The sequence below is a fragment of the Mobula hypostoma genome, chromosome 28 (assembly GCF_963921235.1).
Source record: "Mobula hypostoma chromosome 28, sMobHyp1.1, whole genome shotgun sequence".
NCBI classification, from domain to species: domain Eukaryota; kingdom Metazoa; phylum Chordata; class Chondrichthyes; order Myliobatiformes; family Myliobatidae; genus Mobula; species Mobula hypostoma.
Window position 1 is genome coordinate 17,634,109 of NC_086124.1, and position 25,938 is coordinate 17,660,046.

Sequence of the window (25,938 nt, forward strand, 5' to 3'; positions counted from 1 at the left end):
TCCCTCCCTCGTCTCTCTCTCTCTCTCCCTCTGTCTCCCCCCACTCTCTGTCTTTGCCTCCCTCTGTCTCCCCCCTACATCTCTCTCTCCCTCCCACCGTCTCTCATTCTGTCTCTCTCTCTCTCCCTCCCTCCATCTCCCCTTCCCTGTCTCTCTCTCTCTCTCTCGCTCTCCCTCCCTCCGTCTCCCCCCACTCTCTGTCTCTCTCTGCCTTCCTTTGTCTCCCTGCCCCGTCCGTCTGTCCCTCCCTCTCTTTCCCCTCACGGTCTCACTTTCTCTCTCTCTCTCATTGTAGCATCCCCAGGAAGAGGAAGGACCAGATGGACGGATAGTCTGCGTCCCACACCTCGTGGGTGAGTGGTATCTCGGATGTGCGGGGAATTTTTTGGGTGGGGAGGTCTTGCTTGGCTGGAGGAATGGACGTGTGCACAGGCTTGTGTTTGAGTGCATGTTTGTCTGTGCACGTGTGTGCCCGATTCTAGCACAGAAGCGGCCCTTCACCCCAACTCGTCCGTGCTAACCAACGTGCCTTTATAACCTGGTCCCATTTGCCCCAGTTTGGCCCATATCCCACTAATCCCCTAATCATGTACTCGTCCAAGCATCTTTTGAACGCTGTAATTCAAGAGATTTAATATTCCTTATTATCAATCAGCGCACTGTAAAGGAGAATGAAGCGATTCTTACTCTGGATCCGATGCAGCATAAAAAAGGAAAGCATAAATATAAAGGCAATCGAAGACAATCCAATCTCCTGCCACAGGCAGGAATTCCTGGTGGCCAATCATTTCAATTCCCATTCCCGTTCCAACATGTTGATCCATGGCCTCCTCTTCTGCCAAGATGAGGCCAGCCTCGGGGTGGAGGAGCAGCATCCTGTATTCTATCTGGGGTGCTCTCCAAGCTGATGGCATGAATATCGATTTCTCCTTCCGGTAAACAAATTCCCCCTACCCTCCCCTTCCTCTATTCCGCACTCTGACCTTTTACTTCTCACCTGCCTAATACTACCCCCTGTGTGCCCCTCCTCCTTCCCTTTCTCCTATGGTCCTCTCTCCTCTCCTATCAGATTCTTTCTTCTCCAGGCCTTGACCACCCACCTGGCTTCACCTATCACCTTCCAGCTAGCCGCCTCCTCCTCCCCCCAACATTTTATTCTGGCATCTTCCCCCTTCCTTCTCAGTGCTGAAGAACGGTCTCGGTCTGAAACGTCAACTCTTATTCATTTCCATAGATGCTGCCTGACCTGCTGAGTCTCTCCTGCATTTTCTGTGTGCTGCTTTGGATTTCCAGCATCTGCAGACTTTCTCTTGTTTAAAGTAAACACATCATTTATCATTATTTTGTGATTCTATAAAAATATTAAACATAAAAACTATGTTATCAAATGTAATTGGCATAAGAGGAGGCCATGGACCGACATGTTGGAATAGGAATGGGAATTACAATGTTTGGCCACTGGATGGTCCTGATTGTGGCGGATGGTGTGGAGGTGTATATTATATAATTCATAAAAAAAATAATATTTTTTGTCTTGGAATATACATTAACTATAGATAATAAATCGAAGTAGAAATTAGCTACATTTTAGATTAAGTTACAAATATATTGTTACTATATTTAATAAATTAAAATTAAAATATAAATTAAATGTAAATAATTTAAAATCAAAATTTGGGTACTATTCTATTCAATACCATGCTCTTCTCTCTACTATTATGAATATTGTTATAACAATAATTATAACAATGTTATAAAAATGTAATTAACAAAATACGGTAGATTCCAATTAATTGGGACACATCAGGACCAGTACGTTTTGGCCCGATTAAGTGGCGGCTCCAATTCGCTGATGTTTCATGGAAATAATTAAGAAGGTATGAAAAAGACAAACGACTGTTTAGCTGAATAAAGAATTATGTATTTAAATGAAATATAGAACAGATTAGAACATTACCAGTACTACTATACTGAAATAAAACTGTGCTAGTTCCTAATACTTATTGACAGAGGAATGCTGTATGCTGCCGTGTTCTTTTGATTGACTGTAAATGTACAAAATCAGTGCCGACACCAAGTGCAGATAATGGCTTGCTTTGATACAATGCTTTCGATGATTGCATCCTCCCAATCATCATTTTCATGACAACGTTAAAGTTGACGGTTAATACCTTCAAATTTGTTGCAGTTTCTAACTTGCCAAAATCGTGAAATCGTTTCATTTTCACACTTAGCCGTTTCACCACCTCCAAGCCTGAATGCTTGAAACTGCAGTGAGCAAAACTGTTCAGAACTGTCTTACTTCTCACTAGCTACTCGTGACAAAAATCAGAAACACAAGAGATTCTGCAAATGCTGGAAATCCAAGGCAACATAAACAAAATGCTGGAGGAACTCGACAGGCAGGCAGCATCCATGGAAATAAACAAACAGTCGACATTTTGTGCTGAGACCCTTCTTCAGGAGAGAAGAAGGGTCTTGACCTGAAACATCAACTGTTTATTTATTTCCATAGATGCTGTCTGACCTCCCGAGTTCCTCCAGCATTTTGTGTATTTTGCTAATGACAAAAATCACTACTTGAAAACAAATATACACAACAGATGCTAACTTAAAAACTGTTTGCTCTCAGGACGGTGTACTGTCTGGTGGCCACTCAAGTACACGTCACTGTTGTTGGTTTGCCAACTGTCTCCTGTCCCAATTACACAACATGGTGTCCCAAATTAATGCAGGGGATCCCGGCCATCTTTATGATCAGTTTTTGTTCTTTGAGCTGCCCCAAATAAGTGGCTACCCATATTAACTGATGGCCGATTAACTGGAATCCAGTGTATTGTATTGAATACATTGTATAGTATTGAATAAAATGAAACAAATATATGTAATTTTAAATGTAAGAATACTTATTATTAATGAACAAATAATTGAGAAATAATCAAAGCGAGCACAAATCATTCCCAGCGCTGACTGCCTCTCCCTGTTGCAGGTCTGCAGAGTCCGGACCAGCGGGAACTCCTGGCACAGCATGACCCCCACCGGCCCGTCTTTGTGGAGGGACCCTTCCCCCTCTGGCTCCGCCGCACCTGCCTCCACTACTACTTGCTGCGCTCTGACCCCCTGCCCCCCGAGCTCAAGGTGAGAGTGAGGGTTTTAGCGGGCGGGAGGGGTGAACAACACGATCCTTGCCTGATCTGTGGGGAGGTCTAACTCAAAAAGGAGGGGGTCGCGCCAGGTGGAGAGGGTGAGCGGCCTTCGACGAGATACACGGGGATCTTGTAGTCTGAGTCTGAGGCGGCCTGAAAGTGACCACAGGGTGGTAAAAGTGGGCTTAAGGGCACGCTTGCCTTTGTTAGTCAAGGCATTGAGTTGTAGAGTCAGGTAGCTGCATTGTAGCATTATAAAACCGCTTGGGGTTAGACTCATTTTTGTCAAATTAAACCATAAGACATAGGAGCAGGATTAGGCATTTGGCCCTTTGAGTCTGCTCCGTCATTTCATCATGGCTGATCCTTTTTACGTCTCAGCCCCAATCTCCCATCTTCTCCCTTTATCCCTTCATGACCTTGCGTCTCACCTATTACCTTGCAGCTTGTACTCCTTCACCTCCACCCCACCTTTTTATTCTGTCTTCTCCCACTTCCTTCACCTACCACCTTCTATCTTCTACTGCTTACCATAAGATGTCGGAGTAGAATTAGGCCATTTGGCCCATCAAATATTCTCTGACATTTCATCATGGCTGATCCATTTCCACCCCAGCCTCAATCTCCTGCCTTCTCCCTTCATCCCTTCGGGCTGTAACCAATCAAGAATCTATTAACCTCTGCCCTTAAATATGCAGAAAGACTTGGCTTCCACAGCTGCCTGTGGCAAAGAATTTCACATTCACCAATCTCTGGCTAAAGAAATTCCTCCTCATCTCCATTCTAAAGGCCGACCCCTCTATTGTGAAGCTGTACCGCCTTGTCCTAGACCCTACCGCCATAGGAAATATCCTCTTCACATCGACTCTTTCGAAGCCTTCACCACTTGATAAGTTTCAATTAAATCACCACTTATTCTTCTGAATTTCAGCGAATACAGCCCCAGAGTCATCAAATGTTTTCCAAATGACAAGTTGTTCCACCCTGGAATTATTTTCATAAACCTGCTTTGAACCTTTTCCAGTTTCAGCACATCCTTTCTAAGGGGCGCAGAACTGCTCCAAGTGAGTCCTCACCAGTGCTTTTATAAAGTTTCAAAATAAAGTTACATCTTTACATAGAAACATAGAAAACCTACAGCACAATACAGGCCCTTTGGCCCTCAATGCTGTGACGAACATGTACTTACTTTAGAAATTACCTTGGGTTACACGTTGCCCTCTATTTTTCTAAGTTTCATGCACCTATCCAGGAGCCTCTTAAAAGACCCTATTGTATCCACCTCCACCACTGTTGCTGGCAGCCCACTCCACGCACTCACCACTTTCTGTGTGTAAAAAAAACAGCACCACCACCAACAACAACTTACCCCTGACATATCCTTTGTACCTTCTTCCAAGCACCTTAAAACTGTGTCCTCTCATTTTAGCTATTTCAGCTCTGGGATAAAGCCTCTGACTATCCACATGATCAATGCCTCTCATCATCTTATACACCTCTATCAGGTCACCTCTCGTCCTCTGTCGCTCCAAGGAGAAAAGGCCAAGTTCACTCAACCTATTCTCATCAGGCATGCTGCCCAATCCAGGCAACATCCTTGTAAATATTCTCTGCATCCTTTCTATAATTTCCACATCCTTCCTGTAGTGAGGTGACTAGAACTGAGCACAGTACTCCAAGTGGGGTCTGACCAGGGTCCTATATAACTGCAACATTACTTGATGAAGACCAATACACCATATGCCTTCTTAACCACACAGTCAACCTGCGCAGCAGCTTTGAGTGTCCTATGGTATCGGACCCCAAGATCCCTCTGATCCTCCACACTGCCAAGAGTCTTGCCATTATTACTATATTCTGCCATCACATTTGACCTACCAAAATGAACCACCTCACACTTATCTGTGTTGAACTCCCATCTGCCACTTCTTAGCCCAGTTTTGCATCCTATCGATGTCCTACTGTAACCTCTGACAGCCCTCCACACTATCCACAATACCCCCAATCTTTGTGTCATCAGCAAATTTACTAACCCGTCCCTCCACTTCCTCATCCAGGTCATTTATAAAAGTCATGAAGAGAAGGGGTCCCAGAACAGATGCCTGAGGCACACCATTGGTTGCCATCCTCCATGCAGAATAAGACCAGTCTACAACAACTCTTTGCCTTCTGTGTGCAGGCCAGTTCTGGATCCACAGAATAATGTCCCCTTAGATCCCATGCCTCTTTACTTTCTCAATAAGCTTTGCATGGGGTACCTTATCAAATGCCTTGTTGAAATCCACATACACTACACCTACTGCTCTACCTTCATCAATGTGTTCAGTCATATACTCAAAATTCAATCAGGCTCATAAGGCACGACCTGCCTTTGACAAAGTCATGCTGACTATTCATATTATGCCTCTCCAAATGTTCGTAAATCCTGCCTCTCAGGATCTTTTCCATCAACTCACCAACCACTAAAGTAAGACTTGCTGGTCTATAATTTCCTGGGCTATCTCTACTCCCTTTCTTGAAAAAAGAGAACAACATCTGCAACCCTCCAATCCTCTGGAAACTCTCCCGTCCCCATTGATGATGCAAAGATCATTGCCAGAGGCTCAACAATCTCTCCCCTCGCCTCCCACAATAGTCTGGGGTACATCTCATCCAGTCCCGGAGACTTATCCAACTTGATGCTTTCCAAAAGACCAGCACATTAAGAAAGAGGATGTATATGCTCAAGCTTTTCAATCCGCTGTAAGTCATCCCTACAATCGCTAAGATCCTTTTCTGTAGTGAATACTGAAGCAAAGTATTCATTAAGTATCTCTGCTATCTTCTCTGGTTCCATACACACTTTTCCACTGTCACACTTGATTGGTCCTATTCTCTCACGTCTTATCCTCTTGCTCGTCATATACTTGTAGAATGCCTTGGGGTTTTCCTTAATCCTGCTCGCCAAGTCCTTCTCATGGCCCTTCTGGCTCTCCTAATTTCATTCTTAAACTCCTTCCTGCTAGCCTTGTATTCTTCTAGATCTCTATCATTACCTACAAACATTTGTATTTTTTTGAACTTTTCACAACCTTTTCTTTTCTTCTAGACTAGATTTTCAACAACCTTTGTACATCACGGTTCCTGTACGCTACCATCCTTTCTCTGTCTTTTTGGAATGTACCTATGCAGAGTGCCATACAAATATCCCCTGAACATTTGCCATATTTCTGCTGTACATTTGCCTGAGAACATCTGTTCCCAATTTATGCTTCCAAGTTCCTGACTGATAGCTTCATATTTCCCCTTGCTCCAATTAAACGCTTTCCTAACTTATCTGTTCCTTTCCCTCTCCAGTTCTACGGTAAAGGAAATAGAATTGTGATCACTGTCTCCAAAATGCTATCCCACTGAGAGATCTGACACCTGACCAAGTCCTTTACTTGTACTGTCTAGCTGTCTTGAAATGAACGCTAACATCCTCCTCACCACTGACTCAACCTGAAAATGAACTCTTACGGAATCCTGCACAAGGATTCTCTGGAGAGAAGGAGGATGAGAGGTGTCTACAGGTGGATGAGAAGTGTTACAGTTACAGGGAAAGTGCAGTGCAGGTTACCAATGGGGTAGAAGGGTCTTGCCGTGGTACCTGTGAGAGGGCAAGAGTCCTCTAATCCTGAAAGTGGCTGCACACATCTACAGGATGGTAAAAGTGGGCTTAAGGGCATGCCTGCCTTTGTGAGTCAAGGAACTGAATTGTAGCTACGTTGCAGCATAATAAAACTCTGCCTAGGGTGAGACTCATTTCTAACCCCAGGGATAGAATCTGTCCCTGAGTCTGGTGGGACGTACTTTCAGGCTTCGGTATCTTCTACAGAAGAGGGGAGAAGAGAGAATGTCTGGGGTTGGTGGGGTTTTTGATTACCCTGGCTTCTTTAGAGTAGCAGTGATAAATGTAAGATGTGTATTGTGTTGAGTGTGAAAGGGTGTGTTAGGACTGGTGTGGACAGAGTGGGACCGACGGCCTGCTTCCATGCTGTATGACTCAGAATGCAAATCATTGAACCACCAGCCAAGGCTGACAATGCCTGTTTCCTTGCTTCTCTGACATTCCTTCATTTATCTTAAAATGATGTCCTCTTGTATTCGCTATTTCCATGCTGGGAAAGGTCTGTGGTAGCCCACTCTGTCTATGGCTCTTTTCATCTTGTACATCTCTGTCAAGTCACCTCTCATCCTCCTTCGCTAAAGAGGAGTAAAGCCCTAACTTACTCAATCTTTGCAGTGTGGAGGAACAGAGGGACGTTGGGTCAACATCTACAGATCCCTCAACATTGTTGTGTAAGTTGATAGGGTGGTTAAGAAGGCATACGTCCAAGAGGACCACAACTTTGTCGTTGGGTTTGGAGCCTCGTGTGCCTCAGTGACCAGAGAGCTATGTTGGCTGTAGTCAGGGATTTATGCTTTGGCTCTTGGTAGGGTCACCAAACTGGTCAAAGCGTAGAGGACAGACTAAGAGTGGTCCACTAGTTCTCCAGGTTTGGGGTTCAGCTCAGGGCTAACAACCCTGACAGGTAAAATAAAATTGTTACGGTAGAAGCAATGTCTATGTCTACGTCCAAGTGTGACAGTATTCCTGGATCTCCATCTGAGACCTGTATGATTGACTAGAGTGAAAACCGAGAGGAAGCTACTGATATGATGAAGGAAGCCCTGAGTACCGCCAGAGATTTTGCATAGTAGGGGAATTAAGGGTTATGGGGAAAAGGCAGGTAGCTGGAGATGAGTCTATGGCCAGATCAGCAATGATCTTATAAGAATTAGAAGCTGGAGTAGGCCATCTGGCCTGTTGAGCCTATTCCGCCATTCAATGTTCTTGTGTTCGGAGATGAAGGACCTTCATTGCTGTCCTCAATGCCAGTTGTGTAATGGGCAGTAAGTAAGAAGGTGTAAGGTGTGTTGGCCTTCATTAGTGGGGGGATTGCGATCAAGAGCCTTGAGGGAATGTTGCAGCTCTATAAAACCCTGGTTAGACCACACTTGGAGTATTGTGTTCTGTTCTGATCGTGTCATTGTAGGAAGGATGTGGGAGCTTTAGAGAGGGTGCAGAGAAGATTTACCAGGATTTTGCCTGGTTCAGAGAGCATGTCTTATGAGGATAGGTTGAGTGAGTTAGGCATTTTCTCTTTGGAGCGAACCAAAATGAGAGGCAACTTAATAGAGATGTACAAGATGATAGGAGGCATAGACTGAGCGGACAGCCAGAGACTTTTCCCCAGGGAGGAACTGGCTAACACGATGGGCCATAATTTTAAGGTGTTTGGAAGAAAATATAGGGGGAATGTCAGAGGTAGGATTTTTACACAGAATGGGTGGTGTGTGGAACGTCCTGTCAGGAGTGGTGGTAGAGGCAGCTACATTAGTGACTTTTAAGAAACTCTTATATGAACACATGGATGATAGAAAAATGGTGAATTACGTAGAAAGGAAGGGTTCGATTGATCTTGGCGTAGGTTAAAATGTCAACAGAACATTGGGGGCTGAAAGGCCTATACTGTGCTGTAATGTTCTATATTCCATATGTTCTTTCTTCATGCTAGCCCGACTGCCCAGCCACACACTTCCTGTTCCCCTCTCTATCCAAAGCACATTGACCTATAGGCAAAGAAGTGGCTGATGGATTACAGTGTAAGTAAGTTTATGGTCATGTGGTTTGGCAGGAGGAACAAGGGTGTCCACTTATTTTCTAAGTGGGAGGCAAATTCAGAAATCAGGTGTGCAGTGGGAGACCTCATGCAGGGTTCCCTAAAGTTTAACTTGCAAGTTGAGTTGGTGGTAAGGAATGCAAATACAAAGTTAGCATTCATCTTGAGAAGACGTTCATTTAGTACAGAGATGAGGAATTTCTTTAGTCAGAGGGTGGTGAATCTGTGAAATCCATTGCCACAGAGGGCTGTGGAGGCCGTCATTGAGTACAGTATACTTAAAGCAGAGGTTGATAGGTTCCTGATTAGTCAGGGCATCAAAGGTTATGGGGAGAAGGCAGGTGAATGGGGTTGAGAGGGAAAATAAATCTGTCATGATGGAATGGCAGAGAAGACTAAGTGGGTCGAATGGCCGAATTCTGCTCTTGTGTCTTATGGTCTAACAGAGGCGTTTAAGAGGCCCATGAATGTGCAGGGAATGGAGGGATACGATCACGCATAGTGAGAAAGGATCAGTTTAAATATGCAACAAGCTTGACACAAACATGGTGCGGACAATGTGCTGGATTTTGATTTGCTGCACTAAACTGTGATACGACCAGTCAGGGCATTTTCAACACAACGTGCAGAAGGTGGTGGACGGTTTTGTGACAAACCATACCTCCTTAAACTCTTAAGAAAGTTGAGGTTTTCACCTCTGTTGTTTGACACAGAGGGAGCAAACAACAGGTACAGAGGTACCAATGCAGAGGGAGGAATCTACAGGTCCAGAGTTACAATGCATTGGGAAAGAAGTACAGGTCCAGGGGTACTGACGCAGAGGGAGGAATCTACAGGTCCAGAGGTACCCACGCAGACAGAGGGAACTACAGGTCCAGAGTTTCGATGCACTGGGAAAGAAGTACAGGTCCAGGGGTGTCAACGGCGATCAGCCCGATGTAATGAAACAAGTACCACAGTTGATTCTTTTCTACCTTTATTAGTAGCAAACTACAAGAGAGAACCTTCCATCTGCACTCAGAGAGTCAGCTACAGAAGTCTCTCTGTCTAAGCACAGAGATACAGTTTTTTATATCATTCTTGTCACGAAAGCCTAGCAACAGTGATAGTCCGAGACAAAGGCCACTTAATCACCTAAAGCAGAGGTAAACGTACTTGACAAAGAATACTTAATCACATCAGTCAGAGGTAAACAGAGGGTACGTCCACACTACGCCGGATAATTTTGAAAACAAAGCTTTTTTCTCTTCGTTTTGCCCTCCTTTCCACACTGAGCTGGCGTTTTCAGCCCCTGAAAACAGAGATTTTCGAAAACACTCTCCAGAGTGAATAAATCTGAAAACGCTTAATATCCAGCGTAGTGTGTACGGGATAACCGGAGAGATTTTAAAACGCTGTCATGACAACACCATAACAACAATGCTTTTTTCTGCTTCTGCTTGGTACTGCGCAAGCTGTTATAATGCGCATTCGGTGTGAACGGCGTGAGAGTTAAATTGTAAAGTGAGTTTTTTTGACTATTTAAAAATGCTGTCATGACGTGCTGGAACAGATGTTTGTTGTTTTCTTGAACGCCACCACCTAACAATTTCAGAACAGACGGACGAGACTGAAGCCAGTTGACCCATAGCTTACTGAATAAATAAGTATACTCATTTCGCCCTGTTTTCTGTCCTTGCTTGTATGAAGGTGGTTTACCTATTTATGCAAGTACTTCTCTGACAATAGATGTGTAACAGCTTAATGTAACATTGTATGGAAATACAAGATAACGCTGATGCAGACGTTTTATACATTTAACAAGGTGCTTTATTAATGTAACAGAGTAAGTTTTTCAATGTTCATCGTCAGCCGGGTCATACTGTCCGTGAACTCTCTGTTGGTTGCCTCCATACGCTCCAGTATTTGTTTTTTTTTAAGTTTTAAGTCCTCCTGTGCGAGAGCCAAGAGCAATTCCTTTAAAGTTTTTCTCCTCTGTAACTGGACAAACGCGCACAAAGTATATTGTTTCCTCTTCGCTTGTTTTCTGTGTGTGTCCTGCGCATGCCCAGTAGTGGGAGATTCGCCCAGATATCCACCTAATGTGAACGGAGATATTTTGAAAAACGCCTAGTGTGGACGCTTGTCGTTTTTACTCGAAACCGACGTTTTCAAAATTATCCGGCGTAGTGTGGACGTAGCCAGAGAACAGAGTGTAATTAATTCTCACATCACACGTTAGCAGGACAGATTGATCCTTTAACATCTCAATACAAAAGAACAGTCAGATCAACAGATATTCCAGCTACTCAAATAGAGCAGAATTTAATAATTTAGATAAGAGACTCTACCAAAATTAAGAAAGGAATGTCCTGCCTTATCTCCATTAGCAACCAGCTTTTGTCGAAACCAAAATGTGGGAAAACTCGGAGATGTCTTTTGTGGGTCTGTGTGAGCTTTAATCTTTCTCTTGCTCCAAAGAAGCAGCTGTGAGATATTATTTAAACATACTGCAGTTACAGACATAGTCGGTACTTAACCCACAGTTGAAATTTAAACACGAAACCAAAAGGTGTGAAAAGTCAGGAGACAACAGCTGCTCAAACTGCTGCCATTCTCAAACCAGAATACATAGACTCAACCTTAACCATTATTTACAGGAATCTGAGAATCCCCCAATTCCCTTAAAACTTTATCAGGGGTACTGGCGCAGAGGAAGGGAACTACAGGTCCAGAGGTATCAACACAGAGGGAGGAATCTACAGGTCCAGAGGTACCCACGCAGACAGAGGGAACTGCAGGTTCAGAGGTACGATTCATTGGGAGAGAAGTACAGGTCCAGGGGAACTGGCGCATTGGGAGATATCTACTGGTCCAGAGGTATTGACGCATTGGGTAGTAACTGCAGGTTCATGTTCTGATGCAGGGGGAGGTTAAGTACAGGTATTCTCTGCATCATTTACTCAGTGTGACACTGTAACCCCCTTCCACTGACCTTTGCCCCACTAGGTGACCAAGCCATTGGATCTCGAGCGAAACCTGTTCTACCCCATGGAGTTGGACCTAGAGCTGGAGCGGGATCTTGGCGATGATGATGAGCTGGAGGTTGAGGAAGGTAACCCTCCATGGGGCAACAGGGGAAACCGGCCCCCTCCGGTGTTTCTGAGCTTCATCTCTCCCCTCCCTCTGTCCTCGCACCCCCTCACCTACCCTTTCCTCTTCCACCCATCTGTCCCTCAAAATGAAGACCCAATAGCCACTCAAGACCCTGCCTGTCTCTAAGGGAATACATGGGAGTCGTGTTGCTGGGGCTGCTGGTGGGAATGGGGGAGGAGGAAGTGGAGCGTGTTGCCTTTCTGCTGGGGTAGTGGTTGGCTGAATGGGCTGTGAATGGATGGGGCTGGGAATTCTGTGGTGATGCATCCACTCACTGTCTCTCTCCCTCTCTCCCACCCCACCCTCCAACCCTCTCTATCCCCCCCCTTCCCTCTATTCCACCCCCCCCCACCTTATCACACCTTGTCCCTGCCTCCCAATAGTTGAGGAGGGCCCAGTGTTCGCGCTGTGCCAGGCTGGATCAGGTGACCCAGCTTTGCTAACCCGCTGGATCAGCGGTCTACAGGAGACCAACCCGAAGCTAAGCCTCACGCCAGTCCTCTTCCGCACTGCGCCTGCCTCCCGCCAGTTGGAGCCTGCTTCAGGCATCTCAGATCGGACAGCTGGAAAGGAGGAGGAGAAAGCGGCCGAGCCAGGTGCCTGGAGAGTGCAGGACGGTCCGGGTGTCCCAGAGTCGACGGCTGAGGAGCAGGAGGAAGCGGAGGAGCCGGGTGCCCGAAGAATGCAACGCTGAGTCGTGGTCTGTCGGCATCAGCAGCATTATCTGGACGTCCTGGAGCTGGCAGTTGAGGAGGGGGAGCAGCAGGAGCTGGATGCCAGGAGGCCTGGAGCCAATGGCTGAGGAGGGGAGGAGTAGGAGGAAGAGGAGGAGCTGGGTGGCTGGGAAGTGCACAGCTGACTGAGCTTGGGAGTAGGGAAGGTCTAAAGCCTCCCACATCCCATCACTCCCACTCCTAACTCCCGGGGTCTGGGAATATCAGGAACGTAGGAAGTATGCTGGGAAGGAGAGGCTGGGATCGTCTTTAAGGGTGGGAGGGTTTGTCCTTCTGTGACATCCCCTCTTCTGTTCCTTCATTCCCAAATACCCTCCCTACCTCCTGTCTGCTTCCTTCCCTCCCCACTGTCTTATTCCGTTTCTTCCCTCCCTGTGACTACTTCTCCCTCTTCCCTTTAAACCCCTACCTCGTGAACACTTTCTTTCTATAGCCGATGCTCCCTAAAATCTGTTCCTTTCCCTTTATTCTGTCCCTTTCTCTCCCTCACCTCTGACTCCCTCCATCTGCACCTCTCTTTTTTACCCTCACTTACGGACTTCTCTTTTCCTCCCTCCCTTGTTGACTCCTCTTTCCCATCTCTCCTGTCCCTCCCAACCCTGGCGTCATCTCATGCTCCCTATTTCCCTCCCTCCTACCCTCCCCTGTGGCGCCCTCCCTCCCTCCTACTTAGTAAATGATATTGTGTATATACCAAGGTTTGAATAAACGTGTGACTAAACCTGTTTAGTCTTTGCCGTGTCTCTCTCCTCCACCAACTTGTGGCCTTCTATTGGTCGGAGCGGGGCAGGCCGCTGGTGTGCACCCACACAAAGTGCCTCTGGTCCTAACTTCCATCCACGCCCCTGAACTGTCCTCTTGCGCAGCGCAGCCAGCCACGCCAGCATAGAGGGTGAGAAAGGCCTTGAAGGCTCTCACTAGAGGCAGGAGAAACATGGATCCAAAGCTGAAAATGATGCACTGGAGGAATTCAGAAGAGGTTGTGATACAGGGTTTTGCCTGGAAACTGCGATGGTTTCTTCCCGCAGATGCTGCTCGACCTGTTGAGTTCTTCCAATGCAATGTTTATTGTTGCACCTTTAATTACAAAGCAGAAGATCCCACAGGATGTCACATGGCATAGAAACAGGCCTTTCAGCACCGATTCTCCATGTGAATGCAATATTCTTCTATCACCAAATTCTCCGGGTAACCCAAACAGATACATCCCTTGTGCTCCTTGGTGCGAGTTTCCACCATGTGTTCCGTCTGGCCGATATATGCTGCCCTGTGTTCACAGGGAATCCTGTAATGTTGGCCCACCTGAGGTCCAGGTCATCTACATTGTGCGTAATTGTAGTATTTCCTCGGGGAGACACTCTGGGTCTGAAATAGTTTTTGCATGGTTAATCAAAGTGCAAAGAACTTCCTGTTCCTGGACGTACTTATATGATGGAAAGCAGATGGTAGCCTTGGACACAGTGTCTATCAGAAACCAACTCATACAGACCTGTACCTCAACAGTGACAGCCACCATCATGCCCCCAACATAGAGCAGCTCTTTCTACTTGGATTAACAGTGTGAAAACAAATTCGGACCTAGAAAGTCTTCCCGTCGAAATAAGATAACTACACACAATGTTCCTACAGAATGGCTACAAGCTGAAGGAAATCAATCGAGCCCTTAAAAGGGCTGATGGAAAAACTAGGAAACTAAACAACAAGGAGGAACTGGTTGCTTTTGCTTGTCTTTTGTATATTTACAGAGTTTCTGGAAAAAAAATCTGATGAATAAGCTTCCATAAACCCATAAGGAATCTCAGATCACAGCTTATGTGGGTCAAAGATGACCCAAGACTCAGGAAGGTTGGCATTTACAGAATTCCCTGTGAATGAGGACCAGCGAATATCAGCACAGTGGAAACCCACATCAAGGATTACAGGAGGTGTATCCATTTGGGTTACCTGGAGAAATCAGCTGTAGCAGAGCGTAACGTTCACAATGGCCATAGGATTGACTTCAGCACAAAATTACTGGCTTTTGAGACTGCCTGGAAAAGGAAGCCATTGAAATAAAACTAGAGGAAAAGAATTTTAACAAAGAAGGTCTCGCTTTAAGCAAGAACTGGAATTTGATTGTAAACAAGGTAGGAGAGCGGAAACTCGATTGGAGGAGGACTAACCAATCAGGAGGGATGGACTACGGGGTTATAAATACCACTGGACTTGACATGCCCAGGTATCATCCCTGACGAAGTCGGTGGAGCTTGTAATCGAAGCATTGGTTATAATCGATACCTGTACCTGACTCAAAGCCCGAGAAGAGTTTATTCACCATTCATAAAAATCTACAGCATTTCTACAGGCCCTTCGGCCTACAAAGTTGTGCCGACCATGTAACCTACTCTTAGAAACTGCCTAGAATTTCCCTACCCCTCTATTTTTCTAAGCTCCATGTACCCTCTAAGAGTGTCTTAAAAGACTATTGTATCCACCTCCACCACCTTCGCTGGCAGTTCACTCCATGCACCCACCACTCTGTATTGAAAGCTTACCCGTGACATCCCTTCTGTGCCTGCTTCCAAGCACCTTACACCCTGGGAAAAAGCTTCTGGCTTTCCACACCATCAATGCCCTTCATCATCTGATACATCTCTATCAGGTCACCTCTCATCCTCTGTCGCTCCGAGGCGAAAAGGCCAAATTTACTCAACCTATTCTCATAAGGCAACATCCCACTATTGATAGTCTATCTATCTAAATTTATCACCAGTTTTATGCATTGAACTGCACTGCTGCTATAAAAGAAGAAATTTCACAACATATTCAATGGTGATAAAACTGATTTTGACGGATCTAGAGGTACAACTCCATAGTCCCATGAAAATGGTAATGCGTGTTGAAAGACCCGTGAAGAAGGTGTATGGCATAGTTACCTTCCTATGTAGAGGCATAGAATAGAAGAGTTGGGTACATTGTCTGTTATCTTTATACGATGCTGGCTAGGCCGCACTTGGGAATACTACATGTGCTTGTTATTACGTGCTGGGCGCTGATGGCTCCTCCAAAATAATAACACAGACAAGTTTAAAGTTGCTGGCCCTCTCCAGCTTTGATCCTCTGATGAACACTGGCCCATAGACCTATGGTTTCCTCCTCCTGAAGACAATAATCAGCTCCTTGGTCTTGCTGACATTGAGTAAGAGGTTGTTATGGCACCACTCAGCCAGATATTTAATCTCCCTCCTGTATGCCAATTTTTTTTTACCACCTTTGATTTGACCTACATCAGCAAACTTGAATATGGCAACGGAGCTGCACTTAGCCACACAAGCATGTGTAAAGCAAGTGTAAAACAATGTTTAAGCACCTGTAAACACGAGGAAATCTGCAGATGCTGGAATTTCAAGCAACCCACATCAAAGTTGCTGGTGAACGCAGCAGGCCAGGCAGCATCTCTAGGAAGAGGTACAGTCAATGTTTCGGGCTGAGTCCCTTCGTCAGTTTTAACTGAAAGAAGAGCAAGTAAGCGATTTGAAAGTAGGAGGGGGAGATCCGAAATAATAGGAGAAGGCAGGAGGGGGAGGGATGGATCTGAAATATCCCTTTTGTCCTCCTGTCCCATGATCCTCTCATATCCCTTTTGCCAATCAACTGTCCAGCTCTTGGCTCCATCCCTCCCCCTCCTGTCTTCTCCTATCATTTCGGATTCCGCCCCCCCCCCGTCCCCCTCCCACTTTCAAATCTCTTACCAGCTCTTCTTTCAGTTAGTCCTGACGAAGGGTCTTGGCCCGAAACGTCTTCTGTACCTTTTCCTAGAGATGCTGCCTGACCTGCTGCGTTCACCAGCAACTTTTATGTGTGTTGCTTTAAGCACCTGTGCTGATTTATGTTCTAAAAGAAATGTAGCCCTCAAGTCCCCTTTTAAACCATCTATTCTCATCTTATTCCCTCTTGTTGCTGAAGTGTCTATCATGGGAAATTCACTGACCATCCACTCTTTCAATGTCTCTCATATTCTTACACATATTGTTGGGTCAGCCCTCAGCTTCCCTCACTCCGGAGTAAATAGTCTCAGCTGGTTAAGTCTGACCCCGTGACCGAAGTTCTCCAAATCCAGGCAGCGTCCGAGGGATTCATCTCTGCACTCTTTCCAAAGCCACCATTCTCTTTCTCTCTACTCCTCCCTCTCTCTGGGAGCAAGATTTTGAGAGGCATAGAGGGAGTAGATGGTCAGTTAATTTCGCACGAGAGGGGTTCTATTTTAACTTCTTCAGTCCACAGGACTTATTTCCAAAATGCATCAGGCTTGTTTAGATGTTCCTTTGAACTTTTTTCGCTGCAACGAGCTAAGTACGTTTGGAGAAAAAAGGGTACAGAATTTCATGAAAAGAACACTTCTCCAACTATTAAGCACGGGCTGGATCGCTCATGCTTTGGGCTTGTGTTGCAGCCAGTGGCACAGGAAACATTTACCGGTAGAGGGAAGAATGAACTTAATTAAATAGCAACAAATTCTCGAAGCAAACATCACACCGTCTGTAAAAAAGCTGAAGATGAAAAGAGGATGGCTTTTACAACAGGATAATGAACCTAAACACGCCTCAAAATCCACAATGGACTACCTGAAGAGGCGCAAGCTGAAGGTTTTGCCATGGTCCTCACAGTTCCCTGACCTAAACATCATCGAGAATCTGTGGATAGACGTCAAAAGAGCAGTGCATGCAAGACGGCCCAGGAATCTCAGAACTAGAAGCCTTTTGCAAGGAAGAATGGGCGAAAACCTCTCAAACAAGAATTGAAAGACTCTTAGCTGGCTACAAAAAAGCGTTAACAAGCTGTGATACTTGCCAAAGGAGGTGTTACTAAGTACTGATCATGCAGGGTGCCCAAACTTTTGCTTCGGGCCCTTTTCCTTTTTTGTTATTTTGAAACTGTAAAAGATGGAATTAAAAGTTTTCTTGCTTAAAATATTAAAGAAATGTGTCATCTTTAACTTCATGCCTTTTGGAAATCCGTTCATCTTTTACTCGCTTAGCTATTCACAGTAACAGAAATTTTGACCAGTGGTGCCCAAACTTTTGCGTGCCACTGTATGCACCATGATAATAAATTTACTTTCAACTTTGATCAGTACGGGTCCTTCAACCCAGAAAGATGCGCTGACCTATACAAACCTACTTCATGATCCATCTGACCTTTCCCTCCTATGCAACCCAAAACAGTTCTTTTTCTTACATGCACGTGCCTATCTTAAATGTCCCTAATGTATCTGCTTCTGCCACCATTCCCTGCAGTGTGATCCAAGCACCTAAAATACTCTATGTAATAGAACAACTTCCTCTGACGTTTCTGCTAAACTGTGCTCCAATCATCTTAAACTGATGTCTGATTTTGGTAATTGCCGCCTTGGAAAATAAAACACAAAAAGGTACTGAATGTCCGCTCTGTCAATGCCTTGTATAACGTTATACACCTGTATCAAGTAGACCCGAATCCCTCGTAGGTGCACAGAAAAAAGATACAGAATGCTCAACCTTCCCTCACAAACCACGGAGGGCGGTAGGTATACGGAACACGCCGTACTTCCGTCTCTATCGCTCTCTCCTGACCTCTATGTTTTTCTCTGTCTGCCTTTATTTATCTTCCTCTCTCACTCTCTATTGCTCTGTGTCTCTCAATCCGTCTGTTAATTGGATTGGAAACACTGGCAGCGCGCGGAAGCCGCTTAACAGGAGGAGGGGTGGGGAGGGGGGCGGTTTGAGGGGTGGAGTGACTGAGCGCCTGCAAGAGGAGGGGGGAGGGCGGCCGGAGGCGGTGTTACGGGGGCTGGAGCGGGGTGGGGGATAGAGATCGCCGATGGGGATTAGCACACATCTGCGAGAAAGGCTGGAACGGGCTCAGCCATGGGGCAGGACAGAACTGGAGGGAGCAGTACAGCACCCCCACCCCCCCGAGACACTGCAGATTTTCTCAATTGACCAATGATGTGAATTTACTTCTCCGGATATTTAACCCCCTCCCCCGAGGATGGAGGAATTCTTCTCACTTGCCGGGAGAATTCACAAAATGTGAAGCTGGGGCAGAAGGAGTTTCCCTGAACGGAAGTTCGCTGAGACAATATTAGAAATACTACTGTATAAACGGGCTCCATCCTCGGACATGGAGGAAAATGCGACGGGGGAGGGAAAAGGAGATAAATCAGGACATCGATGAGTCACTGCAGGAAAGAGTTAAGTAAATTTTACATGAATCTATCTCAATGATGAACATGTCCATCAATGATTTATATTCCGGCATGTAATAAATTTCATCGTAATCTGGTCTGTGATAACTCTTCCTGTAATCCGGTCTGTGATATCTCTCCCTGTAGTTCGGCGGAATTTAAGTATCATTAATCTCGGGTGCGTGTAGTGTTTAACATCTCAAGAGCGGCTAATTCATTGGCAAATTGATGACGTACCAATGTGCGAGGTATTTTCTATAAAGAGATGTCGTGTCTCTGTAACAAGTCGGAACCCGGAGTTGGTTGCGGAGCATCTTAGAGACCATTTCAAGAGGAAGTGGCAGTAGTAACATTAGGGTTTGTCAGCGTGTCCCTTAGATTGAGGAACACGGATCTGATTTCTTGGACAGATGCTATATAGTAACAGGGATCATCGATCAGAGAGCATTACAGTACAGGAAGAGGACCCAGGGCACCCGTGTCGTGTCAGTGGAACTAAACTAATGGCACCTAATATCTTAAACTTACACATTCCTGCATTCTTTGCGCACCCACATACTACCTTGCAGCATTTTAACACCTCTGTTGTATACGTCTCCACCACCGACCCTCGTAGCGCTTTCCAGGCACTCGCCACTTTCCTTAGAGTCATAGTGTCACAGAAAAGTATTGCACAGAAACAGGCCCTTCGGCCCATCTAATCCGTGGCGAGCAATCCATACTCAAAGCTGCTGCGCAGGTTAACTGTGTGGTTAAGAAGGCCTTCATCAACCGTGGGACTGAGTTCAAGAGTCGAGAGGTAATGTTACAGCTATATAGGACCCTGGTCAGACCCCACTTGGAGTATTGTGCTCATTTCTGGTCACCTCACTACAGGAAGGATGTGGAAACTATAGAAAGGGTACAGAGGAGATTTACAAGTATGTTGCCTGGATTGGGGAGCATGCCTTTTGAGAATGGGTTGAGTGAACTTGGCCTTTTCTCCTTGGAGCGACAGAGGATGAGAGATGACCTGATAGAGGTGTATAAAATGATGAGAGGCATTGATCGTGTGGATAGTCAGAGGCTTTTTCCCAGGACTGAAATGGCTAACACGAGAGGGCACAGTTTTAAGGTGCTTGGAAATAGGTAGCAAGGAGATGTCAGGGCTAAGTTTTTTTACGCAGAGAATGGTGAGTGCGTGGAATGGGCTGCCGGCGACGGTGGTGGAGGTGGATACAATAGGATCTTTTCAGATGTTCCTGGATAGGTACATGGATCTTAGAAAAGTAGAGGGCAATGGGTAACTCGAGGCAATTTCTGAAGTTAAGTACATGTTCAGCACTGCATTGTGGGCCGAAGGGCCTGTATTGTACTGTAGGTTTTCTATGTTTCAATTTAAGCTGCTTACTTCCATCGACCTGCACAGGGACCATAGAGCCTATACCCTTACCCATGCTCACATGCACCATTTACGCTGGCAGCACGTTCCACACTCTCATGACCCTCTGACTGAAATTGTTTCTCCTCATGTTCCCCTTAAACTTTTCACCTTTCATTCTTAACACTTGACCTCTGGCTGTAGTCCCACCCAACCTCAGTGAAAAAAAAAAAGCCTGCTTGCATTTACCCCATCTATACCCCTCATCATTTTGTATGCTATCAAATCTCTGCAAAACTTGCTGATCAGGTTAACCACATTGTCATCCAGATAATTGATATAGATGGCAAAAAGCAAGCGAACCAGCACCAAATCCCTGTGGCACTCCACTAGTCACAGGCTTCCAGTCAGAAAGGCAGCCATATACTATACTCTCTGGCTTCGTCCATAAAGCAAATATCTAATCCGATTTACTACCACATCATGAATGCCGAGCGAATGAATCTTCTGGACCAGCCTCTAATGTGGGACCTTGTCAGATGCCTTGCTAAAGTCTATGTAGACAACACCCGGTCCCTTCGAATACTTTCCAATAACTTCCCCACTACTGATGTCAGGCTCACGGCCTGTAATTTCCTGGTTTATTTTTAGAGCCTTTCTTAATTAGCTGAAAAGCATTCACAATCTTCCAATCCTCCGGCATATTACTTGTTGCTAAGGAGGTTTTAAATATCTCTGCTAAGGCCCCCACAATTTCTACACCTTCCTCCCACGTGGTCCGAGGGGATTCATCCTCTCTAATTTGCCGCAAGACAGCAAACACCTCCTTCTCTGTAATGCGCATAGAGCTCATGAAGTTTTGCCTTACTTCTTCCCCATCGCTATTGGCTCCACGCACGGTTTACCATTCTGATCTTCCAGAGGATCAATTTTTGTCCCTCGCAATCCTTTTGCTCTTAGCATATCTGTAGAGTCCTTTAGGATTCTTTTTCACCTTGTCTGCTCGGGCAGCCTCATGCCTTCTTTTAGCCCTCCTGATTTCTTTCTTATGCGTTCTCTTGCCTTTCATCCTCAAGCACCTCATTTGTTCTTACCTGCCTATACCTACAATGCAACTCATTTTTTTTCTCAATCAGGGCCTCAATATCTCTTGATAACTAATGTTCCCTACACCTGTTATCTTTCCCCTTTATTCCGACAGGCACATAAAAGCTCTGAACTCCCAAAATCTCTCTTTTGAAGGCCTTCCACTTACCAAGTACACTATTGCCAGAAAACAGCTTGTCGCAATCCACACTTGCCAGATCCTTTCTGATGCCATTAAAATTGGTCTTTCTCCAATTTAGAAGCAGAACCCGCAGGGCAGGCCTATCTCTTTCTGCACATTTACTTTGAAACTAATGGCACTGTGATCACTAGATGCAAAATGTTCCCTTACACAAACCTCTGTCACCTGCCACATCTCATTTCCTAATGGCGGATCAAGTATCTCACACTCTCCAGTTGGGACTTGTACGTTCAACTTGTCCACTTTGAACTCTTTACACATAAATTGGCCTTTTCTGTTCTAATTACATTTTTTTGTAAAATATTGTTTTATTTATATATAATTTATTCTTTCCTTCCGTATAATTATACACAAAAGTTTGTTATAACCGGGGGTGATAATGAGATCAAGCTCCCACTACCTATTAAATGCTCCCAATGATATGCGTCTGAAAAACACTCTGACAACTAAGTTCAGCTCCGGCCTTCACGTGTGGTTTAGCTACTAAATCTGGAGGAACCGTTTCTACTGACAGGAGAAGGGGCAAAGGCGGTCTAAAACCAGTCGCTTCGGGCAGATGGGGTTCGTCAGTAGTGGTTGGCAGTTCATCTAAGAGAAGGAAAGGTCTAATTCAAACCTCCGCTGCCTTGCGATAGCCACTCACGGGGAAGGCTTCGGGAGTAAAATCCGAGGGAAAAATCTGGAGCCGGAGTCCCTAAGGCAATCATAAGTTGAGTTCAACGGTGACTGGCAATTCCTGCGACTCCACTGGATTCCGTTTGACTGCGCCCAACTGTATCGGTTCCTGCCGTTCTTTTGGGTTCACTACATGCATGGAGAGTGGGTGTCTGCTGGATGGGCAACACCATGCTCACCGTATCGTACTGCCCCGTCTTGTGTATCTAGACAGCTAAGACGCAACATCTACGGTCCACCCAGATCAACGGAGGCCTCCGAATTATGCATCATTTTCTTGTTTATAATTATGTATAATTTATGCTTTTCTTGACACTTTATGGACATATAGCTCTATGTATATAAGCTATCTGTTGTATTTATACGTATTTGTATTATTATCATTATTATTCTGTTCTTTATCTTTTGTGTTTTCTTTTTTGTGCTGCATCGGATCGGGAGTAACAATTAATTTCGTTCTCCTTTACACATGTGTACTGGAAATGACAACAAACAATCTTGAGGCTCGAGTGCTGCTAATACAATGCGAAGTGTTTGCGAAGCTGCTGCAAGTATGTTTTTCCTTGCGCCTGTACACGTACGCACTTGTTTAGAACCGTCGACCTTGAATTTGACGGCACTCCGCGCCAAGTCGCTGGAACGAGACATGGGAGCCAGACACCGGGTAAGCGGAGAGACTGAGTTGTGCCGATAGGGAGGGGTCGCTGATGAGAGGTCTTCGATCTGATAAGTTGACTCTGCTTCTCGCGCCACAGATGCTGCCCGACTGGATGAACGTTTACAACAGTTTTAATTTTGACTCCAGTAGAGAAGGGGGCCGGGAGGAGAAGGACTGGAGCGCTCTGGAGGGCATTTAACTGAAGATCACGGAGATCTCTTACAGAGATAGGGAGGGGTTGAGGGCTGTAGATGGGTTTAAATATAAGGAAAGAAAACGCAAGTTTTCAGAGATGGATGTTACAGAGATGAGGAGATAGGGAAGGCTACAGGGGGATTTGAATAGGAAGACCTGGATTACTAAGCTACATGGGGTTACAGAGATAGGGAAAGGGCGAGTTTGGGCGGGGAGGGTAGATGTTGGAGGGGGTGACAGAGAGGGAATAGAGAGAGGGAGAGGGTTGTAGAGACAGAGCAGGGTCCAGGGCGTGGAGAGGTTTGGACGAGGAGTGCAGGGACTGTAAGGACAACAGAGACAAGGAAGGGGTTTACAAGATAGGGAGGGGTTTACTGATATAGGAAGGGAATTATTATAGCTATTGGGAAGGATCAACGGCTTGGCGAGATTTGGACGGCGAACGTAGGCGCTAGAGGCAAAATAGTACCAGATTACGGACATGAAGGAGTTACAGAGAGAGACAGAGAGAGAGAGAGAGAGAGAGGAAGGGAGGGGTTAGAAAGTGTTATAGTGAGAAGGCTGAGTTTATAGAGATAGGGAGGTTTACGGACAGAAGCAGGGCCAGGGAAAGAGTGAGGGAAGGTTCAGAGATGCGGAGAGGTTTGGACGAGGAGTTCAGAGGCCGCAGGGTTAACAGAGACGGAAAGGGGTTTAGAGATATCGGTGTGGTTACAGAGCGAGGGGGGTTACAGATATAGGCAGAGGTTTGTATAGATCGCGAAGGGGATTGGCCGTTGACAGCAACACGCTCATCTCCCGATTGCCCCATTCGGCATGACAGTCACGCCCCGGGGCTGGGTACGAGCCACCAGCAGCCAACCCCCACCCTGATCCTCCTGCTTCCTCCATCCAGCTCCCTGGCTCAGGACCCCTGGCAGGGGTGCGACGGCAAACCGACGGCCCCGCCCCGCAACTCCACGCCGTCCGCCGTCCACGTCACCAGGTTGCCGACTGCCCGGACCTCGCAGGCCGTCAGCTGGCGCACTTCCGCGGGCTCCAGCACTCGGTCCCACATGTTGAAGTCCGACAGGTTGCCCACGAAGGCTTGCGTGGCGTCGAACAGCCCGCCCACGGAGTCCTGGGGAGAACAAAGGGGAGAGCGTGTAAAATATCCTAAGCCCGGCAGAGGATCGGGAAAAAAAAACAGCAAATGGTTGTAAACCCAGCCAGCTTCATCACGGGCACTGGCCTCCCCAGCAATAAGGACATCTTCAGAAGACAATGTCTTAATAAGAGCGGTTACATGGTCGGCACAGCAATCTTTGCCAGATAAGGTTTGGGCACAGAGTTAACCAGGCTTTGAGCAACCTCCTTCACGATATACTGTGTCTAGAACGTTAGGATGTACGGGATCCACGGCGAATTGCCCGTTCGGATTCAGAATCGGTTTGCCATAGTAGACAGGGTCGCAGTGGAAGGCTGTGACTCTGGTTCTAAAGTCCGTAAACCAGTGGTGGCCCGCGGATATTTGTCCTGGAACTCCCCTGTTTGTGATATTAGTTATATCTTACTATCTGCTGACTAAATGCCTCTCATAATCTTATAATTGACTGGTTTCCCCTCAACTTCCGCCGTTCCAGATAGAACATCCCCTCCTTATACCTCATGCCTACCTACAGAAAAGATGTAAATAAGGTTGAAAGAGCACAGAGAAAACATGCAAGGATATTACCGGATCTCGAGGACCTGAGATATAGGGACAGACTGAATAGCTTCGGGCTGTCTTCTTTAGAACATAGAAAATTGAGGGGAGATTAGGTAGAGGTATACAAAATTATGAGGGGTATAGATAAGTTAAATGAAAGCAGGCTTTTTCCACTGAGGTTGGATTGGGTGGGATCATGGGTTAAAGGTGAAAGGTGAAAAGGTAAAGGGGAACATGAGGGGAATCGTCTTCACTGAGAGGGTTGTGAGAGTGCGGAACGAGCTGCCAGCACAAGTGGTGCATGCAAGCTCGATTTCAACGTTTAAGAGAAGTTTAGATAGGTACATGGATGGTAGGGTTATGGTTACGATGCAGGCCGATGAGAGGAAGCAGTTTAATTGATTTCGGCACGGACTGATGCGCCGAAGGACGTTTTTTTTGTGCTGTACTTTTCTATGATTCTATCACCCTCTAATGGAGACAGCATCCCCCCCGTTGAACCTCATCGTGGCGAACCTCTTCAATGGCAGGTCTGGTGTGAGGGGCCCAGTGGTTTTCTGCTCCAGTTTTCCCGCAGGCCGATAGTTTAATCACGAGGCCAGGTTGCAATTACTTTGGCCTTGCGCTACCTCGGGTTCAATAGATAGCAAGCTTATCCAATTGATGTATATAAGACGATTAAGGGCTTTACTGTTAAAGAGAGAGAACCTATATCTTTGCCTCAATATCCAGATGTCCATTACCCTGAAAGGCACCTAACAGTATTACTCCAATCTGTATTCTGTTACAGTGTTGCTCTTTCCCTCAATGGGCTGTTGTAATGAAATGACCTATACGGCTGGCCCACAGTGACACGCAGGGACACACATACACTTATAGACATGCAGGCAAACACATACACAAGAAAGCATGCAGATACATGCATGCAAGACCGCACGGTGGCACACAAAGGAACACACAGGCGCATTCAGAAGACCACGCACAAGAGGGTGCGCACAGATACTCCGAATGCACACAGGCATACGAATAACGCATGGTGTGGTGGAGTAGTGGTTAGGACAACGCTTTATAGTACCAGTGACCCAGGCTCAATTTCCCCTGCTGTCTGTAAAGAGTATGTACGTTCTCCCCGTGACCGTGTGGGTTCTCCCCGTGTGCTCCGGATTCCTCC

At 46.0% G+C, this 25,938-nt stretch overlaps 2 protein-coding genes across 4 annotated transcripts in view; one reads left to right on the forward strand and one right to left on the reverse strand.

The window, feature by feature from the left end:
* Nucleotides 1–13,415, forward strand: part of ecsit (ECSIT signaling integrator) — a 28,906-nt gene extending 15,491 nt beyond the window's left edge. For all 3 annotated transcript variants that reach the window (XM_063034979.1, XM_063034980.1, XM_063034981.1), the window contains 4 exons: nucleotides 296–353; nucleotides 2,990–3,138; nucleotides 11,819–11,924; nucleotides 12,349–13,415. In XM_063034979.1, coding sequence (XP_062891049.1) covers nucleotides 296–353; nucleotides 2,990–3,138; nucleotides 11,819–11,924; nucleotides 12,349–12,659 — 624 coding nt within the window. In that variant the 3' untranslated portion in view covers nucleotides 12,660–13,415. The remainder of the gene's footprint in view (nucleotides 1–295; nucleotides 354–2,989; nucleotides 3,139–11,818; nucleotides 11,925–12,348) is intronic.
* A 9,596-nt stretch (nucleotides 13,416–23,011) lies between these two features.
* Nucleotides 23,012–25,938, reverse strand: part of LOC134338734 (neuronal pentraxin-1-like) — a 31,842-nt gene continuing 28,915 nt past the window's right edge. Inside the window, exon 5 of the mRNA XM_063034777.1 lies at nucleotides 23,012–24,200. Within this exon, the coding sequence (XP_062890847.1) occupies nucleotides 23,985–24,200 (216 nt within the window). The 3' untranslated portion in view covers nucleotides 23,012–23,984. The remainder of the gene's footprint in view (nucleotides 24,201–25,938) is intronic.